Raw genomic sequence first — 21,381 nt, forward strand, 5'->3', positions numbered from 1 at the left:
TATTATTGTCTTATATAGGGCATTCATTGGCTCCAACGTTATGTTGCTATAAATACGCATATTCATATAGACCATATTTTAAAATCAACATATGTATTTAGTATCTTTAGTTTCATAATTTTATTTAGAAACTAGATCCAAAATTTTCTCCATCTGAATTTATTTTGTTTTCGAGGACAAAGTTTATCCATTCCATTTTAGCTAAGCAAAAAACTTATCAGGTTAAATATATCCCTCAAAAGAAACTTCTGGTTATCTTGTTTGCTAAATTTAATTTACTAATATCTTAATCAGCATCGAGAGTAGCTTTTCCAAGACATCTTACTTAGTTTCTCCCTCATCTTTTAGCAAAAAACCGCTCCACAGTGGTAAAGTCTCATCTTTTGTGTTTGCCGAAGTGACAATAGTAACATTGAACCCTCGAATATGCTCGAAGATCTCGAAATGATCTTCCAGTTTCGGGAAGAATTTGCAAAACTCCGTTTCTATCGAAAATTTCATGGAGTTTTTCCGTATTTCGAGAAAAGACCGATTCCTTCTCCTCTCATCCCAAGCCAAAGGGAAAAGGGATCAAGATCACCGAGCAGTTTCCTCTTGAACTCTCTGCACAAGCTCGTCCAGCGTTGAAGAAAGAAGGGATCTACGCTTCTATTTTCATCCATGCCGAAAAAGAAGGATCCATAACCCGTTAGGAGGTTGGGTTGAGACTTTTGTGATATTCTGTTTTCTAATTTTATTAATTGCATCTGTACACGTGTTGCATGGGTTAATAAAAAAAAACATTTTCGGTGGTAACTGTTGTCCGTCGACGTCGGTGTAGCTTCCACTATATCTACAACCGACCGTCACCCGCCGCTCCCGAATTCGAAAAGATCGGCAGCCTCCGTTCTCCCCTCCCGGATTTTGTTCTCCTCGCGGGTCTCGATCACCTCTCCAGGGTTTCACCCCGAGTCTCTTTTTCGTGAAGAGGAAAAACATTTGCAAGGTCAGAAATCAGGATGAACGGCATTGGAGGTGAAGCGAAAGATCGCGACCATCTCACTTTCGGCTACTACGTTACCGGCCATGGCTTCGGCCACGCCACCCGCGTCGCCGAGGTCATTAAGATCCCCTTATTTGTTCTTTTGAATCTTTTGAATCTTTTTCCTTTTTTTTTTCTTTCTTGGTTTCTTGTTTTTGCTCCTAAAATCATTGGATAAATTTCGGTTTTTATTAGGAAATTTATAATAAACGAGAAATTAACCCATAGCATTACAATGTTTTCAGCATTATCAAACAAATCGTGTTTTTGTGCATGTTCTTTCATATTTGTTTCCGTTCGATTGCCATTGTCATTGTAAACCGTGAGCTTCTTTTCTTGTCTCGTTTCTTGAAAAGTTAGAAGCTATTGACAACATTCGGCAATGTGATTTTGTTTATTTGTTTGTATGTTTTTTAATCTTTGACTTACAGGTTGTGCGGCATCTCATTGCTGCTGGGCATGTTGTTCATATCGTAACGGGGGCACCGGATTTTGTTTTCACGAGCGAGACCCAGTCTCCCAATCTCCACATTCGCAAGGTTTGCTCAGAAGCTGAATTGGCTGAAGCGAAGAGAATCTATGTTCTTGGATATTTTGGTTTGAGCCATTATGTAGTCTAATGTGGACATTTTGATTAAATGTGGATCGATAGGTTTTGTTAGATTGTGGAGCCGTGCAAGCTGATGCTTTGACAGTGGATCCCCTCGCCTCTTTGGAGAAGGTAACTCTTCTACTTCCGTATCCTTTTACGCGTCTACGATAGGGGTGTTATTGCTGGTTTCTTAAAAGATGCTATCTGCGTTCTTTGGCAATCTTTCTTTTTTTCTTTTGGATAAAAGGGAGGCAAGTCTCAAAAATTTATTGTCTTAAGAAAAAACAGCCGAACCTGTCAGTCAATCGGCTGGTTGGTTACCTTCCCTTAGAATATGAGATGTGTACATGGGTGGTTTAGATTCCATGAAGTGTCAAATTTCTCATAGCAGGGGATCAGCATTGGCCTGATATACATCGGCGTTGTTAATCCAAGAAATCATTCTAGCTGAGTCTCCTTCAACGAAAATCCTTGATTTATTTGTTAAGTTTGATTAGCTTGAAAATTGTTTTTCATAACTAGTATTTGACATAACTTAGTTCAATCTACTTTATTGATATCCGTCAGTATCATCAAACAGTCTGGAAATGTTTATGAACTCACTGCTCTCAAGCAGTGGATTTTGGGATTTCCCTCCATTATCTAAGAACCAGTCATGATTGCAGATGACATTTTCAGATGTTTTTAAAGTTAAATTCTACTAGAGATGTTTCCTAGACGTTTAAATGACCATTATGATAGTAATGTTACGATGTTGCAGGGTGTTCTTTTGCTTTTTCTCTTATATGTGTATGACTTTCCCCCTTATTCAATGCAGTATGCTCAGACAGCTGTAGTACCTCGGGCTTCTATCATAGCAACTGAAGTGGAGTGGCTGAAATCTGTTGGGGCAGACCTAGTGGTACTTGCATTTTCCTTTTTTACATGATATATTATGTATTTTTTTAGGCCATGATTTAGTGCTCTATTGACATGTACTAGCAATGGCATTTTACATACATACTTGATCTTTTTCCCTCATCTAAATGCTTTTATGGAGTCAGGTCTCAGATGTTGTTCCTGTGGCATGCCGAGCAGCGGCCGATGCTGGGATTCGCTCTGTTTGTGTCACAAACTTTAGGTAGCTGCTTTTCTTATCTGATGGCTTAAATTTTCTATTGTGAGGATTGATTGATTAAGGTGATACAGATTTTAAGGTGAAAAGCAGTCTTCTTTAAAGTTTAACATGTCAATCTGAAGCATTTTACAAACATGGTTTCGAAGCTTGTTTTACTCTATAACTTCATTAAACTTAAGTTGTAAATAAGTCTCTAATTTTCATCAATTGGCTCGTTGATTGAGCTTCATTCTGTGGATAAAATGTTGACTTGGTTATTAAATTAACTAATTCTATCAGCTGGTAAGAATTTGTATTGTATACCATGGACACATTCTAGTTGCTCCTTCTGCTTTGATCCTTGAGTCGTGTTGCCTTCCTCACACAAATCAGGTCTTGTTTTACCTCTTTAAGCAATTAATTATGAAGTAGATCATTAATTCATTTTATTCATATATGAGTTGCAGCAAACACTTGAGCTTTCTCAAACCTTCTTACCCCGCACCCAGAGAAAGAGGGGGTGGTGGTGGTTGGGTGGTGAATCTAACCGATCTCTTATTTCTCAGGATATAAATGTGTTCTTATGAGTTAAAAATAAAATAAATAATGAGGCATATTATGATATGCATGGTTGAGTATTGTTTTTCCCGTTGTTGTTTAAGTAGGACATAATAAAACTTATTTTGTGGAATTATGTTATAGTTTCAGTGATATGGAAATAGCCTGTAGTGCTTTGAGATATGCTGAATTGTTTTTAATGTTCTGAAAGATACCTATGATTTGTCTTAAGGCCACCATCCATGCCTGATGAACACCTTTTCCTCATCAACATTGTTTCTATTAATCAGCTGCTTTGATGAGGTTCCTTAATGGAGATCATATTGTGTCATTAAGGTTGATAGCTCACTTTGCACAACAATTGGACTTCCCCATCATTTACTAGACATAGCTGATGTTGATTTTCTTTTTGTTTGCTTAATTCTGCAGTTGGGATTTCATATATGCAGAGTATGTTGTGGCGGCTGGGTATCATCATCGTTCCACTGTTTGGCAGGTTCTTTTCTTTTGCTGCTTCTTCTTCTTATTGTTCTTTTGAGGGGGTCTTCATTAGACCTTTATGTTTTTTCTTTCTTACTTTCTTTTTTTTTCCCCAAGAATTTAGACCTTTATGTTGTTTAAAACTTATGCATCTTTGAAATTTGGTTCATTTCTAATGCGAAAGGCTAATTGTTTAAAATTTGTACCTTCTTCTTCTTCCTCCTCCTCCTCATCCCCCTCCTGCTTGTCCTTATTAAGATATTGCATTTATTCATGACCTTGCTTTTCAAACTCTCTTGAGAAGAGTATTCATGCATCTTTATTACCGGTGACTTGCACCCACCTCCACAAGAAGGGGGAAATGACAAAAGTGCCCAAGTTGACATGTATGCAAGTTGCCTATAGAAGTTGGATCACTAACGTGATAACCTAAAAGCATGCATGAAAATAGAGGGAAAAACAAGAACCAACAAAGATCTAAATATCAGTGCTTACCAGTATGTATAGGTCATTCCGTATCATACCAATAAGGTACCAGTATACACATTCCTTTTGGTACAGTACCATATTGGCATATGGTATGCACCTCACTTTTGTTGTGCTGACAACAATAGGCATACTGTTACTTCAGCCCTTGGTTGTCAATCAATTTCTATGCTATCATAGGGCTTTTACTGCGCTGACACCAATTGGCATATATGTGTTCATTCAAAATTTGGTTCTCAATCAAGTTGTATACTGTCATATATCAATGGAATAAATGACATAATTCATTTTATTTATAACACATGCTAGTAAGACAATAATAAAAGTGAAGGTATGAGATCCACTTTAATCATATTTGATATCATATAATCCCTGAAAACATGTGCATCATTAAGCCCCCATGTGTAGTTTGGAAAACTCAATCTGCAGAAACCTTGAAACTTGGAATTTTGCATTTACATCCCTTTTAACATATATTCAGATATGAACAGCTTCCAGCATGCACTAGTTTAATGGATGTTAGTGTCTTGAGCTGGGCACACTATTTGTCTGCTAGAGCATGTGCTCTTCAGATCTTATTCTTTGGGATATATTGCAAGATCTTTACTACATTGTAGTTTACGTTAGATATTTCGACCATTCACCACATTTCTAAGCCTTTCATCCGATTACCATCATGCATGTTATAATCATGTTCATATAGCATTTTAAAACTCAAACATTTCATCTCTTATTTTCCTGCAGCAGCAATTGCTTCTGACTACTGAGACTGAAGCTTAAAAGTTTTGGCTTACAAATTTATCCTCATCTAAAAGAGGATACCTTAGCATTTAATTTATGTTACCATAGTTCTAATCATTATTCTTAGGGAATTTTGTGCATTTGTGATGCTTCATTTATTAGTTATTTGCTAGTGTACATTGGTGGCATCAAGTATTCAACGTCTAGTGTCAATGGGCATGATATCTATGCGATAGTCAGCACTTGAATCCTTTGATGGGATATCTATACATTGCTTTAAACAAGTTAGAACATGGACTCGTTGCAACATGATCAAGAGTAATCTCTGCAATCGCATCAACAGCCTATACATTTGCATGCAAAATTGTCTTTAGTTTACTTGCGCTTATCTTTGTGGAAGAAAAGACTTGTTGCCAATGTTTAGTGTCACCATCCCAACCCGCCCCACTCTGTTCCAAAGGTTCAATTTGGTATATGAGCCAAATCGATCTGTGCTGGTTCGTACCAATGAGAACTGCCTGATACCGACTCATAGCACCCACTTTCGGATGGTGCCATGGCTGGGAGCGAGAAAGAGTGTTGGAAGCTTGTCTCAGTATGAGGTGCTTACCTTACCATACTGAACCGATAATGTACCGGTAAAATTCCTAGCACCGGCTTCGCGGACCTTGTTTAGTGAATTGAAGTATGTTGACCACCTACAACTGAGCTTTTGGACATGGCCTAATATATGCATTTTGCCTGAGGATAGGAAATGCACCAAGTGCAACAGTACTTGCAAGGCTTCACTATGCTTTGAATAGGATTGTTTCTGGGTTTATTGAAAATTGGTATTATTAAAAATAGGCTTATGAAGCTTTTCACCTAACCAATTTAGAGAACATTTATCCCCTTTTCTCAAATTCTGTTTGAGCCAGATATGCTACTTCTTCCCTTCCTTTCCTGTATAGCACATCAATGGACTTTATCCCATCAATTTATGACAAGCTGAGGGTATCCTACTACCCTCCAGTGTAATAAAATGATATAAATTACCAATATCTATCAACTCATTATCCCATCTCTCCATGCTAAGCTAAATGACTGATATTGTCTCTGCAATGCACTTTAGGTGCTGTCGCTAACCAAATGAGAGGAATTTGGAGTAGCATGGTAGAAGTGCAACATAACTTGCCTTGAGTTATGCATCTTGCCTATGAGATAAAATCTTAACACGTTAAATTCTTCTTTTTCTATATCATCTTCTTTGTTGCAGATAGCTGAAGATTATTCTCACTGCGAGTTAGTACTCCGTCTTCCTGGATATTGCCCAAGTATGTTTTAAAATGTGCTAGATTTGTGGTTCTTCTTTTGAAATTCCTTCATATATCCTTATCTTCTTATGTTACTAAAGTAACTGACCTGATAATTGTTTATTTTGAAGTGCCTGCTTTCCGGGATGTTATTGATGTGCCTCTAGTAGTCAGAAGGTTGCACAAATCTCGGTTGGTGGTGGGAATTCTACAACTAGAAAAAGACTTTCTTTTTTTTAACACAAATAGATGCATTTTTATTTGCTTTATAATCTTCTTGTTGATTCAGGTAAGGAAGGAACTAGGGATCGGAGATGATGTGAAGTTAGTCATTTTCAATTTTGGTGGACAGGTAGGATATGTATTGATACATCAATTACTGATCTAGATAATGAAAATCTTGATATTAGCTCTTTCTGCAAGATGTTTAGATGAATGCTGTATTACAATTCTAGTATTATACTTTATTAAATGTTAAAATGATGGGAAAAGCCAACTTCTACTCTAGAAATATGTCTTTAGTTGCGCATTCCCTATTTGTGGGTCGGCTTGAACCGTAATATGTTTCTGCTTCATTGATTTTCTGTTGTTGCTAAGTTCTTAAATGTTTGTATAACAACCTTAACGGCAGCATTTAACAAATTCTTTCTGATGTTTCTATGAGAATACTTGATCTTGTACGCCCCTCCTTTTTCGATTTCAAAGAGATAAAGATGTTTAGGAGCTCATCTCTATCCTCACACGCCATAAAAGAAGGGTTCAAATGGGCTGCCGTACCAAGGTTTTTCCCTTCTCCTTTCAGCCGTGAACAGATCCTCCCCTCTTCCTCCTTTGAGCTGCAAGCAACAAAGGAAAAAGAAGAGCCTTAGCGGCTCTCCTCCTTCTTCCTTTTGGTTCCAAAGCAAGGAGAAAGAAAAGGCTGCGAAAGGGCCTTTAGATCTTCTTCCTTGGCTCTTCCTTCTTCTTCCTCCTCCCTTAGGCAATCAAGAGTTGATTCAAAGGGAGGTCTTGAGCCATCCAAAGCCATTTTTGCAAGGGAGCTAGCACCCCGGGGAGATTCAAAGGCTTAGATTGGTCCTCTACCTCGTGTGGATACCCGTAAAGACCGGACGCGTGTGCGGCTTCAAGCGAACCTTCATCAAATACCATGATCATCATTTTGCGGTGATCATCTACCCGCACAAGGTGAAGATTTGATCTTCCTAATGATGTAAAATGGTTTAAAGATATTTAATCCTAATCTATCTACAAACGATGGTTTTAAAATACGTTCATGTGATGAACGAGATCTCGCGCATACCTTTTCGCTGCGCATTGAATTTTTATGAAATTTTCTGCGGCGTGCATGGGATCTCAACAGAGTTATGTATGTGTCTATGAATCGTCCAAGAAATTAATAAGATGATGATGCATATTCTCAAGAGTTGAGAATTTGAGCCATGTATCATTGGTGATTAATTTCTAAATGCTCCTGATCAATGGATCATCACAAGGACAGTGATCGATCCGATGAGATCAGTGCACAGATCACTTTTCTTATGGATGGACGAGTCTCGAATCCACAGTGTAGGGACACTGAAATGATAGTGCAGGTGCTTGTTAGAGAACAAGGGTACTAAGCATGACCAAACAAGAAGTCACTTGGATGTCTATCCACTCGTCAGTGACTTACTTGATGTTGCAGTAGTGTGACTGATCCTTTGACCTGCGGTGCTTCGGCTATTCACAGTGAGATTGCTGTAGTTTGACTGCACGTATATATGGTCTCTAGCCATATGGGTCCTTGTGGTGTAGATTGGCTGCAGTAGGTTCACTGTAGGAGTAGGATATGCACCTACAAGAAATCTATCGACCTTGGTAGGTAAAGAGTGATCCTATCTAATTTATAAGATTGAGTTTGTAAGACCTCAACCGAAGCAGTATGAATAGTGGAGAAAGAGTTTTCCACTCTCGAACTTAAGTCGAATAAATCTAGACATATGACAGACGATGAGGTTTGACGAGTTATCCATGACCTCCGTCCTGTAGGAATCAATGATAGAAGAACTGTATCATACGATAACTGCACCTAGAGGTTCATTATTCCATTCTGTTGGGTTGCCACTACATGCTGCTAGGTGTCACTGGTGGATTGTGAGACTCACAAGGACTATCTTGATGATCGATGATCCCTGGTGAGTTGAGTTGGAATTGTTCCAACCCATTGAAAGGAGTTTTTAATGCTATTGTGATAGAGATTGCAGTATATCTCACTACCAGACAGAATAGAACCTATGGAATCCCACACATGAGAGGTATTGACTGATCCGATGGTTGAATTGTGATTTGGAATCACAAATAATTTATAATTATCAATTTGATTGATAATTGATATAACCCACTAAGAGTTAGTGAGTAGAAGAAGGAATAATTGCAATTGGATTGCAATTTAAATTGAATCAATTGGATTTAATTAATTGAACTTGATCATATTAAATACGAGTCTTATTTGGAGTAGGATTCCTAGAGTCCTAATTAAATTAGGACTTCAAATTAAATGAAAGTTCTATTTGGAGTAGGATTTCTAAAGTCCTAATTAGATTAGGACTGAAATTGAATAAGTCCTAATTGGATTAGAAGTTCTTAAGTCCTAATTAATTTTAATCTTATAGTTTAAGATGGCTCCTAATTGGATTAGAATTGAAGAGTTCAATTGAGTCATGGTTCAATTGAATCCTAATTAGATTAGAATTTGAAGGGAAAGGAAATGGGTGCACTCAATCCTCTTTGGAAGAGGATTAGACCTCCTTGTAAAAAGGCCCCACCCTACTTAATTTGATTAAGTGGGGGCGTGATTAAAAAGAAGGGATAAGAGGGAGGGGCATACCTGGTGCATTACGTGAAAAAAAGGAGGAGGGGCGTACGCCCCTCTTCTTAGATCAAAGATAAGGTTGGAGCTCCTAAATTTTAGGAGCTCCAACCTTTATCTTAAAAATTTATACGGGGCATCCGTGAGAGAGTTTTTTTTGGCCTTCTCTTGGAGCCGTAAGAACCCCTTTCTTCTCAGGTGTTTCATCCACAAAAGAAAAAAAAAGGGATAAACATGAGCTCCTAAAAATTAGGAGCTCACGCTTAAGATAGTTCAAAAAGGAGGGCATGCGGGCCCCCTTGAAACTCCCTCCTTGAAAAAGTACGTGGGATCTTCTCCTCTCCCTTTTAAGTCGTGAACAACACCTCTCTTATTTGGTTTTTCAGCCGCAAAGAAAGAAAAAGAAAAAGGAAGGTGGCATTGGCTTCTTCCCTTCCTCCTTCCATCCAAAAGACAAAAGAAAAGGGGCAGCAAGATGGGATCTTCTTCCTCCCTTTTCTAGTCCTTCTTCTTCCTCTTAAGATCAATCAAAGAGTTGATAGATCAAGAGAGGATTTTAGCCATCAAAACAAATCTCTGCAAGAGAGCTAGCACCCCAGGAAGATTCAGGTGTTTGGATTGGTCCTCTGCCTCGTGTGGATACCCGTAGAGGCCGGATGCGTGTGCGGCTTCAAGCGTACCTTCAATAAATCCACGATCATCAGATTTGCGGTGTTCATTTATCCGCACAAGATGAAGATCTGATCTTCCTAATCATATAAAAAGTATTTAATCCTAATCTATCTACGAACGATGGTTTTAAAATACGTTCATGCGATGAACGAGATCTCGCGCATATTCATTCAGGAAAACAGTTTTCACATCCATCTGCCATATTTCATAATCATGAAATACTGCAATGGCAAGCAATGTTCGAATGGATTTCAGCATGGCTACAAGTGAAAAGATCTCCTGATAGTCAATGCCTTCACGCTGACTATACCCTTTCGTCACTAGCCTTGCCTTATAGGTCTCTACCTTTCCATCCGAACCTATCTTTCTTTTGTAGATCCATTTACATCCAAAGGTACAATACCTTCTGGTGAATCCACTAAGATCCATACTTGGTTGGAATGCATGGAGTCTATCTTTGACTTCATAGCTTCCAGCCATTTTTCGGAATCAATATCTGATATTGCCTTGTTGTAGGTATTGGGATCCTGTACGTGTTTCCTATCTTCCATTTAATCCTATACTTGGTTGCATGCGCGAGATCCCGTTCATCGCATGAACATATTTTAAAACCATCGTTTGTAGATAGATTAGGATTAAATACTTTTTATATGATTAGGAAGAACTGATCTTCAACTTGTGTGGGCAAATGAACACCGCAAATCTGATGATCGTGGATTTGTTGAAGGTTTGCTTGAAGCCGCACACGCGTCCGGCCTCTACGGATATCCACACGAGGCAGAGGACCAATCTAAACACCTGAATCTCCCCGGGGTGCTAGCTCCCTTGCAGAGATTTGTTTTGATGGCTGAAATCCTCTCTTGATCTATCAACTCTTTGATTGATCTTAAGAGGAAGAAGGACTAGAAAAGGGAGGAAAAAGATCCCATCTTGTTGCCCCTTTTCTTTTGTCTTTTGGATGGAAGGAGGAAGGGAAGAAGCCAACGCCACCTTCCTTTTTTTTTTTCTTTCTTTGCGGCTGAAAAATCAAATGGGAGAGGTGCTGTTCACGGCTTAAAAGGGAGAGGAGAAGATCCCACGTACTTTTTCAAGGAGGGAGTTTTAAGGGGGCCCGCATGCCCTCCTTTTTGAACTATCTTAAGCGTGAGCTCCTAATTTTTAGGAGCTCATGTTTATCCCTTTTTTTTTCTTTTGTGGATGAAACACCTGAGAAGAAAGGGGGTTCTCACGGCTCCAAGAGAAGGCCAAAAAAAACTCTCACGGATGCCCCTTTTAAATTTTTAAGATAAGGGATGGAGCTCCTAAAATTTAGGAGCTCCAACCTTATCTTTGATCTAAGAAGAGGGGCGTACGCCCCTCCTTTTTTTCACGTAATGCACCAGGTATGCCCCTCCCTCTTATCCCTTCTTTTTAATCACGCCCCCACTTAATCAAATTAAGTGGGGTGGGGCCTTTTTACAAGGAGGTCTAATCCTCTTCCAAAGAGGATTGAGTGCACCCATTTCCTTTTTCTTCAAATCCTAATCTAATTAGGATTCAATTGAACCATGACTCAATTGAACTCTTCAATCCTAATCCAATTAGGAGCCATCTTAATCTATTAGATTAAAATTAATTAGGACTTAAGAACTTCTAATCCAATTAGGACTTATTCAATTTCAGTCCTAATCTAATTAGGACTTCAGAAATCCTACTCCAAGTAGGACTTTAATTTAATTTGAGTCCTAATCTAATTAGGACTCTAGGAATCCTACTCCAAGTAGGACTCGTATTTAATATGATCAAGTCTAATTAATTAAATCCAATTGATTCAATTTAAATTGCAATCCAATTGCAATTATTCTTTCTTCTACTCACTAACTCTTAGTGGGTTATATCAATTATCAATCAAATTGATAATTATAAATTATTTGTGATTTCAAATCACAATTCAACCATCGGATCAGTCAATACCTCTAATGTGTGTAACCCCATAGGTTCTACTCTATCTGGTAGTGAGATATACTGCGATCTCTATCACAATATCATTAAAAACTTCTTTCAATGGGTTGGAACTATTCCAACTCAACTCACCAGGGATCATCGATCATCAAGATAGTCCTTATGAGTCTCACCATCCACCAGTGGCAACCCAGCATAACGGAATGATGAACCTCTAGGTGCAGTTATCGTATGATACAGTCCTTCTATCATGGATCTCTACAGGATGGTGGTCATGGATAACTCGTCAAACCCCATCGTCTGTCATATGTCTAGATTTATTCGATTTAAATTCGAGAGTGGAAAACTCTTTCTCCACTGTTCATACTGCCCCAGTCAAGGTCTTACGAACTCAGTCTTATAAATCACATAGGATCACTCCTTACCTATCAAGGTCGATAGATTCCTTGTAGGTGCATACCCTACTCCTATAGTGAACCTACTGCAGCCAATCTACACCACAAGAACTCATATGGCTAGAGACCATGTATATGTGCAGTCAAATTACAGCAACCTCACTGTGAATAGCCGAAGCACCGCAGGTCAAAGGACCAGTTACATTACTGCAACATCAAGTAAGTCACTGACAAGTGGATAGACATCCAAGTGACTTCTTGTTTGGTCATGCTCAGTACCCTTGTTCTCTAACAAGCACCTGCACTATCACTTCAGTGTTCCTACACTATGGACTCGAGATTCGTCCATCCATAAGGAAAGTGATCTGTGCACTGATTTCATCGAATCGATCACCGTCCTCGTGATGATCCATTGATCTGGAACATTTAGAAAATTAATCACCAATGATACATTGCTCAAATTCTCAACTTTTGAGAATATGCATCATCATCTTATTAATTTCTTGGACGATTCATATACACATACATAATATGAATGAAAAGATGTCCATTTATTAATCAATAATAATAAAGTCAAGTATAAAACTATGTCCCAGAATTAATAATGTGTCAGCCAGATTGGCTTCTAGGGCATATATCTAACAATCTCTGACTTGCACTAAAGCCAATCAATCATATATCTAAGTCCCATCTTCTCAAGGTGGGCTTCAGTCTTCTGCTGACTTAGCTGCTTAGTGAACGGGTCCGCCACATTGTCCGCGGAGTCTACTCTCTGCACCTCGACATATTTCTTCTCGAAGTAGTCGCGTATGTGGTGAAAGCGCTGCTCTATATGCTTGGACTTCTGATGAGACCTTGGCTCCTTAGCTAGAGCTATGGCGCCATTATTATCGTAGTAGAGTGTTATGGCATTTGATGGCATTATATCTAACTCTGCAATGAATTTCTTGAACCAAAAGGTTTCCTTTGCAGCTTTAGAGGCATCGATATACTCAGCTTCCATTATAGAATCAGCAATGATCGGTTGTTTGGAACTCTTCCAATTTACCGAACCACCATTGCACAAGAACACATATCCTAATGTAGACTTTTTATCATCAATATCAGTCATGAAGTCTGAATCTGTGTATCCTTCTACCTTTAACTCTAATGCTCCTCCAAAGACTAAGAACAAATCTTTAATTCTTCTCAAGTACTTAAGAATGTTCTTCACAGCTGTCCAGTGCTCTTCGCCTGGATTCGACTGATATCTGCTAGTGACACTCACAGCAAGGGCTATATCAGGTCATGTACACAGCATGACATACATGAGGCTCCCTATTGCCGAAGCATAAGGAATCTTGCTCATGCGTTAATCTCTTCAGATGTGTTGGGACACATCTTCTTGGAGAGATAAATCCCATGCCTAAGGGGTAATAGACCCCTTTTGGAGTTTTTCATGCTGAACCTCTTCAGCACCTCCTCTATGTACATTTTCTATAATAGGCCAAGCATCCTCTTAGATCTATCTCTATAGACCTTAATCCCCAAAATATAGGATGCTTCCCCAAAGTCTTTCATGGAGAATTCTTTTAACAACCAGACCTTGACCGAGGTTAGCATGGGAATATCATTTCCAATTAGGAGGATGTCGTCCACGTACAATACGAGGAACACGACAACACTCCCACTAACCTTCTTGTAAACACACGGTTCCTCTTCATTCTTGATGAAATCAAACGATTTGATCGCATCATTGAAACGAATGTTCCAACTCCGAGATGCTTGCTTTAGTCAGTAGATGGACCTTTGCAGCTTGCAGACCTTGTGATCTCCATCACTGGAAGTGAAACCCAAAGGCTGCTCCATATAAAGATATCCATTCAGGAAAGTAGTTTTCACATCTATCTGCCATATTTCATAATCATGAAATGCCGTAATGGTAAGCAATGTTCGAATGAATTTCAGCATGGCTACAGGTGAAAAGGTCTCCTGATAGTCAATGCCTTCGCGCTGACTATACCCTTTCACCACTAGCCTTGCCTTATAGGTCTCTACCTTTCCATCCGAACCTATCTTTCTTTTGTAGATCCATTTACATCCAATAGGTACAATACCTTCTGGTGGATCCACTAAGGTCCATACTTAGTTGGAATGCATGGAGTCTATCTCTAACTTCATAGCTTCCAGCCATTTCTCGGAATCGATATCTGATATCACCTCGTTGTAGGTTTGGGATCTTGTACGTATTCCCTATCTCCCATGAGGAACATTTTTCCGGTATCCTCTATAAGCATACCTAAGTATATATCAGGAGGATGGGAGACTCTACTAGATCTACGAGGTGGAGGAACTACATGTACTGGCTCTATGTGAATAGGTTCTATAGGATCCATAACTCGTTGCTTTTCAGAAACTCTCTCTTCAAGCTCAATTTTCCTCCCACTGCCTCTATCAAGGATAAATTGTTTTTCCAAGAAAATGGCATGTCGGCTCACAAACACATTGTAATCCTCTGAGACATAAAAATTGTATCCTAATGACTCTTTAGGATATCCTATAAAACGAGCACTTATGGTCCTAAGCTCTAACTTGTCAGCCTGCAGTCGTTTGACGTGGGCCGGACATCCCCAAATCTTAAGATGACCAAGACTTGGCTTTTTACCATGCCATATCTCATACGGTGTGGTAGGAACGGATTTAGAGGGAACTCTATTCAATAAATAAATCGCGGAAAGTAAGACATCTCCCCAAAGAAACATAGGTAAATCAGTGAAACTCATCATGGATCGGACCATATCCAATAGAATCTGATTTCTTCTCTCTGACACCCCGCTGAGTTGAGGTGTACCCGGAGGCGTCCATTGTGAGACTATGCCATTTTTCTTGAGATAGTTCCGGAATTCCCCACTAAGGTATTCTCCTCCTCAATCTGATCGAAGAGCCTTACGGAATTTTTCAGTTTATTTTTCTACTTCATTTCTGAACTCTTTGAACTTTTCAAAAGATTCAGATTTGTGTCTCATAAGATACACATACACATATCGTGAAAAATCATCAGTAAAGGTAATAAAGTACGAATAACGATCCCTGGCTAGCACATCGAATGGGCCACACACATCAGTGTGTACCAGGATAAGTATTTCAGTGGTCCTCTTCCCATATCCTACAAAGGGTAGTCTAGCCATTTTTTCTGAAAGACAGGACTCGCAAACTGGATATGACTCGGAAGTCAATGAGCCAAGAAGTCCATCTTTCTCCATTTTGTTCATTCTGTCCTCTCCAATATGGCCAAGCCTGAGGTGCCACAAATACTTCTGGTTTATCTCATCTCTGGACCTTTTGGATTCTATGGCACTCACTACTTGCTCAGACATATTCACAAACACATCAACATGTAAGTGATAGAGACTGTCAATCATGAAATCACGTGCAACTAATTTATTTCTGAAATAAATAGAACAGTAGTTTTTGTCAAATATAAAAACATGACCATCCTGTGCTAAACACGAAACAAAAATCAAATTCCTGCTAGCAGCAGGGACATAATAACAATCTCTAAGCAATAAACTAAAATCAGACGGTGGTCGCAAAGGGGTGCCCACAGCCACAGCAGCAACTCTTGCCCCGTTGCCAACCCGAAGGGTTACTGCACCTTCCGCTAGCCTTCTACTTTCCTTTATATCCTGCATAGTAGTGCACAGTGAGCACTAGAACCAAAATCTATAACCCAACTAGAAGTAGAAAAAACTGTAAGATTAGTTTCAATTAAGAGCAAGTCTAACATACCTTCTAAAGGTGTGTTTGTCTTTTTGTTCTTCAGGCTCTCGAGATATGAAGGACAGTTCTTTTTCCAGTGGCCATCGACATTGCAGGAGAAACATTTTTCTTTGTCATTAGCCTTTTTCTTTTGAACTTCCTTCTTTGGCTTTTTATCTTTCTTCTGCTTCTTCGAAGGCTTCTTCTTCTTCCAAGTAGACTTTCTCTTGGAAGTAGAAGCGAACTCAGCAGCAAGAACAGTGCCCCTTGAACCTTTCAAGGCCCCCTCAGCAGTTACCAACATATTCAACAACTCGGTCTTCGTGCAATCAATCTTATTCATGTGGTAGTTTACGATAAACTGCCCAAATGAATTAGGAAGGGATTGCAGGATCAAATCCATTTGCAAATCCTTGTGCATGGTCATACCGAGCTTCTCAAGCTCCTCTAGGTCCTTGATCTTGTAATATGTAGAGAGTAAAGATTCTAGTTAGATTTTGTACTTGATCTTAATTTGTTCTAGGGACTTTTAAAACAAATGTGCTTCCTACTATTTTCTCGAATCTCTTACACTTCTCAGGTAGAGAAACGGAAATCCTTCGCGACTAGAATTTCTAATGGGTACTACGGTCCCACCGATTTACATGCCACCTCACCTAACAGTTATTGGCGACACATAAAAGGATGAGTGTACAACTCTTGTACAATGCTTCTCAAGCAACTTGCAATGCTATCTGGTCTCTAAGTCACGAAAGCCTCACCTAACAGTTATTGACGTCATTTCTTAGTTAAGTATGACCCACCGTATAACCGCAGACATAAAGTCGTCATTGGATCCTCACCTAACAGTTATTGGCGCCCAACCTTACCTTTACCCCGCAACATCTCATGTCTAATAGAGAGGTCCAGTCCCCCGATGCAATTTGCCCACTGTGTCCAGTCGAGACAAATCAACACCGGAAAGATCTTAGCAACTCTACTACGGTGGAAGACCTATAGACTTAATATTTTTCGAGGAGATTTAATTTAGGTCTCTTTCATTTATTTATCTACATCTCATGCAAATAATTATCTACCCGCTATGCATAAACATAAACATCAACAATAAGGCATAATCACAATATAACTGGTGATGATCATGGATCCAGGATGGGGTCATAGTATAAGCACATGCACGTCAATTGGTTAGATCGTCTTTAACTCTTAATTTGATCTTGAGCATCCTTGGTCCAATTGCGATCAACTTCTTGATCCATCTCCAATAGACCCTTGATCTCGATCCGCACAAATCGTGCTTGTAGAGGCATACACCGATCAACCATTGATGTGCAAATACATCACAGATTACATCCCAAATAACTTTAAAAATTAAATAAAATTAAATAATAATTATAACCCTTTTTCATGAGATACGCAGGTCTCTAATACATCAATATAAGATGCACGCAGGCATCTGAAAAACTGATTTACATGTCATCACATAACATCGTAGAACATTTCAACACATGTAAAAGGTCCATCCATGATCATCACCATACGCATCTCATGCATTAAATATAATTTACAGATCTGAATATTTAACAGATTATATCATCTTATGAGTTGCTGATCATGCAAGATATGATTCTAAATATTTGTAATCACATTAACAAAACAATAGAATCATTAATCTAATCATATAAAAAATATTTAATCCTAATCTATCTACAAACGATGGTTTTAAAATACGTTCATGCGATGAACAGGATCTCGCGCATGCCCTTCCGCTGCGTTCAGAATTTTTCTGCGGCGTGCATTCAAAATAATAGGTCTTCATATGATATTCTGGGCTTTAGTTGCTCATTGTAAAAGTCTAAGGGTCTGGTTGGTAGCTGAAAAAGTAAAAGAAAAGAAAGATGTTAGATTGGAATCTATTATTTTATTGTTTGGTATTGAAAGGAAAAGTAGGAACTGTAATATTTTAACCACATAGAGTAACCTAATCAATTAAAAGCTAATTCTCTTTGAAAGCTAATACCTTCAGTGTCAAGACTTTAAGACATCTGGATATGTCATGGCATTTGTTGACACTCGATATATGAATATCATGCTTCTTTCAGTAGAAGGGCCAACATGCAGGTTAGATTTTTGGAACAATTCATTCCAAGTTTTAGCGCTTATATTTTAGTCACCTACAAGCCATACTATTTTAGTTCAAAGTGGCTAGGGAGTTGCACCTAAAATGACATCTTTTTTCTTATATTCCTTCAAGTATAATACAAAATAGAATTTAATTTGTCACCAAATCATTGACTAGCCAACTTAGTTAACACTCAAACCCCCTTTAATATCATTGCTTGAGTATCATGACCATGGTCTGCCGTACCGGTCAGTACGGGCCGGTACCGGCCGGTACATACCGATACCGGATCCTACCGGTACGGTACAGCTACATATTTCGGTACCGAACCGTACCGGCCCGTACCGACCGGTCCGACGCGTACCGGCCCGTACCAACCCAAACGGACTCGGTACCGGCCCGAACCGACCAGTCCATGCCGGCTCCAAATTTTTTTTGGTTTTTAGCCCCATCGGTACAGTTTTGGTTCGGCTCGGTTTGGTTCGGCACCGTACTGGTACCGATGCCCACCGGTACGTCGGTACAGTCGGTACCGCGTACCTTGATCATGACTATGTGACTAAACTGATTCAGACAATGTATTGTCAAGTTGGTTAATGTTATTGGATAATATGATGGTAATTATAACTAACTTTGCTTGTGTAAGTACAGTGCTTCTATGTGTAAGTATTACCTTCCTTAAAAAAGAAACTTTATCATCTAACTGTGAAAGAACTTGCATGTCCTCACCAGTGATATGCCTCATATTAGTTATGCAACCAAATATTGAAGCAATCTGCTGTAAGGCATAAGTAACTTGATGGCTGAATATATGTTTACGTGCTATTATACTCATTTGGAATTTTTCGCTGCTAGTGCTATATCATAATTTTCTGGTCAAAGTATTCCATAAGTGTTCCCAAAATTTGAGCATAGTTTAAGTGCAGGTTTTCTCTAATTATTAGGTATTTTCGTATTTGAAAATTTAGTAATTTTTAGTATGCCTTATGATAATGTTCTAGGTTAAAGGATTCTGGAAATTAGGTGTATTAGACATCTATACAAATGGGTTATAGATATATCTAAGACTATTATTATGATATATTGATTTTCTGAGGGTAGTTTCTACTTACCCAGAAGTGGCTCTAAGATTTGAGTATAGTTTAAGTGCAAGCTTTCTCCAATTATTGGGTATTTTCTTATTTAAAATTTAGTTATTTTTAGTATGCTTTCAGAAAGTGTTCTCAGTTGAAAGTTTCTGGAAATTAAGTTTATAGAGGTCTTGTAGAAGGGTTTTAAGCATACGTTAAGAGTATTATTGTGATATATTATATTTGTTGTGGTAGCTTCTTTTCAACCTTAAGTTCTCTGTCCTTCGTTCTTTTATCCTTCCCATGTTTTCTTCTCAGTTCACATGGCAAAATGGTCAAAACTTGCCTATTTGACAGATCTTCTATACCAACTTGACACTATTCTGCACTCTGTTGAACGACCTGAAACAACATGAACATTTAGAGATGTTAAATTCTCTAAATTATAGCTAAATACAAGTAGATTTATAGTTTTACACTGGAATCCGTGAAGGATTGAGTATCCCTTTCATGATCCAAGGCTAGTTTGGGGAATGCTCCATTTAATCTGTAACCCTAGATCTGTCTTATGTTCAAAATCATTGTTCTGATATGATGCACATTTCGGCATTATTTAATTATCTTATGTATCCTTCAATTGTGCTGTGGATCAAGAGTTCATATAATATTCAATGGATCAAGAGTTCATATAATATTCAACATATTTATTTTCTACTATTTGAAGTCTTTCTACAACTTGGTTCCCTACTTCCCTTCATTCAAGATGTAGGATTACCAATGCATCTCAATACATATAGTCAAAAACCCTTGGCAAATTGGATAGTTCAATTCTGTTGCTATGCAAATGAAAGAGTACATAGTGAATGGATACTCAATAGACAACATAATGATGCCAAATCCTATTCCATGTCTTTTACCAGATACAACAAAAAAAAATTATGATGTGCAGGTGGACTTGGACTATTTTGATTCTTTCAACTAGAGAAAATGACTATACAGTTACTATATTAATTTTATATTTCACATGTATTTTCACAATTATTTTATAGCAATATGTAAAATAGGGAATGATTGGAAGTACAGCATGCCTAAGTAACAGGTTCCAACCATTATGATATGATTTGAAATTTAAACATCTAACACAAGGGTTCATCCTCAGAGCCTGTTATGAGCAAGATATTATATAGTCAAGAATAACCATTGATTGACACTGACTTGTTTTGTTTTTCCTTTTTAATAATCTCAGATTTGCTTTGGCTTGCTGAATTGTAGGCCCTCTAACGGAATAGTAGTTTGAGTCTTACAAATCATTGTGTTCCACATTGTTCACTTACTCTTGGATATCCATGTTGTTTTAGGTTATTACATTTTTTTTTCATCTATTGATGAAGTAGTCATGAATTGTTTTTCAAATGTGATTTCTTGTGTTTCACATCCTTCACTTGCAGCCAGCAGGATGGATACTGAAGCAAGAGTGGTTACCTGCTGGTTGGCTGTGTCTGGTATGGTTTCTTGTTCTACACATGCACCATTTTTTGGGTATATTTGCATCTCGCATGCAATGATTATTCTTCTTTATTGAAGGTCTGTGGAGCGCCTGACAACCAAGAGCTTCCTCCTAATTTTATAAGACTTGAAAAGGATGCATACACTCCAGATTTAATAGCAGCATCTGACTGCATGCTTGGTAATATAAGTAGCTTTGAAAGTGCAAGCTTTTTCCAGAGTATTGAGCTGAGATGACATATGCTGATCTCATCAATCAATTATTCTAGGAAAAATTGGGTATGGCACAGTCAGTGAAGCTCTAGCATACAAATTGCCATTTGTCTTTGTACGAAGAGATTATTTTAATGAAGAACCTTTCTTAAGAAATATGCTTGAGGTAATGCAAATTTATTACTTCTATTTTTTTGGATAACTAGGAAAAATAATGGTATACTTTGTGTAACATGTATCATGTTTTTATCTTGGTGCAGCATTACCAAAGTGGTGTTGAGATGATTAGGAGGGACTTACTCACTGGACAATGGATGCCGTATCTTGCACGGGCACTTACCCTTAGTCCGTGCTATGATGGTGGCATTAATGGTGGCAAAGTATTCTCCTTTTTTCCATTATCTACAACCTACATGCGAACCTGACTCTTTACCGTATAACTAGCTATGAGTGAACCATTTACTTTACTTTAATTAATATTCTGTTACTTTTCAGTATGTTACAACTTTAATCATTGCCTAATTGTTATTGGTGCCGAAAGAATGTTTCCTTGATTATGTTTGGTGGTTGTTGAGCATTTTAATTTATGCCATGAAGATTGTGTGCATGGTAA

At 38.3% G+C, this 21,381-nt stretch overlaps 1 protein-coding gene across 2 annotated transcripts in view; it reads left to right on the forward strand.

Moving 5' to 3' along the window:
* Nucleotides 1-813: 813 nt before the first annotated feature.
* LOC103701454 (L-arabinokinase-like) overlaps nucleotides 814-21,381 on the forward strand; it is a 39,944-nt gene continuing 19,376 nt past the window's right edge. Inside the window, exons 1-13 of one of the 2 annotated variants that reach the window (XM_008783501.6) lie at nucleotides 814-1,097; nucleotides 1,453-1,560; nucleotides 1,674-1,742; nucleotides 2,431-2,514; nucleotides 2,657-2,733; nucleotides 3,697-3,763; nucleotides 6,230-6,287; nucleotides 6,398-6,465; nucleotides 6,556-6,618; nucleotides 20,498-20,551; nucleotides 20,634-20,736; nucleotides 20,825-20,934; nucleotides 21,029-21,148. In XM_008783501.6, the coding sequence (XP_008781723.3) occupies nucleotides 999-1,097; nucleotides 1,453-1,560; nucleotides 1,674-1,742; nucleotides 2,431-2,514; nucleotides 2,657-2,733; nucleotides 3,697-3,763; nucleotides 6,230-6,287; nucleotides 6,398-6,465; nucleotides 6,556-6,618; nucleotides 20,498-20,551; nucleotides 20,634-20,736; nucleotides 20,825-20,934; nucleotides 21,029-21,148 (1,080 nt within the window). In that variant the 5' untranslated portion in view covers nucleotides 814-998. Of the gene's footprint in view, nucleotides 1,098-1,452; nucleotides 1,561-1,673; nucleotides 1,743-2,430; nucleotides 2,515-2,656; nucleotides 2,734-3,696; nucleotides 3,764-6,229; nucleotides 6,288-6,397; nucleotides 6,619-20,497; nucleotides 20,552-20,633; nucleotides 20,737-20,824; nucleotides 20,935-21,028; nucleotides 21,149-21,381 lie in introns of both variants that reach the window. The other variant, XM_088716257.2, reaches the window with a different exon arrangement.

This window comes from Phoenix dactylifera, chromosome 2 (genome assembly GCF_051530095.1).
Source record: "Phoenix dactylifera cultivar Ajwa chromosome 2, Ajwa_hap1_PhDact_Kaust_v1.1, whole genome shotgun sequence".
Classification (NCBI taxonomy): domain Eukaryota; kingdom Viridiplantae; phylum Streptophyta; class Magnoliopsida; order Arecales; family Arecaceae; genus Phoenix; species Phoenix dactylifera.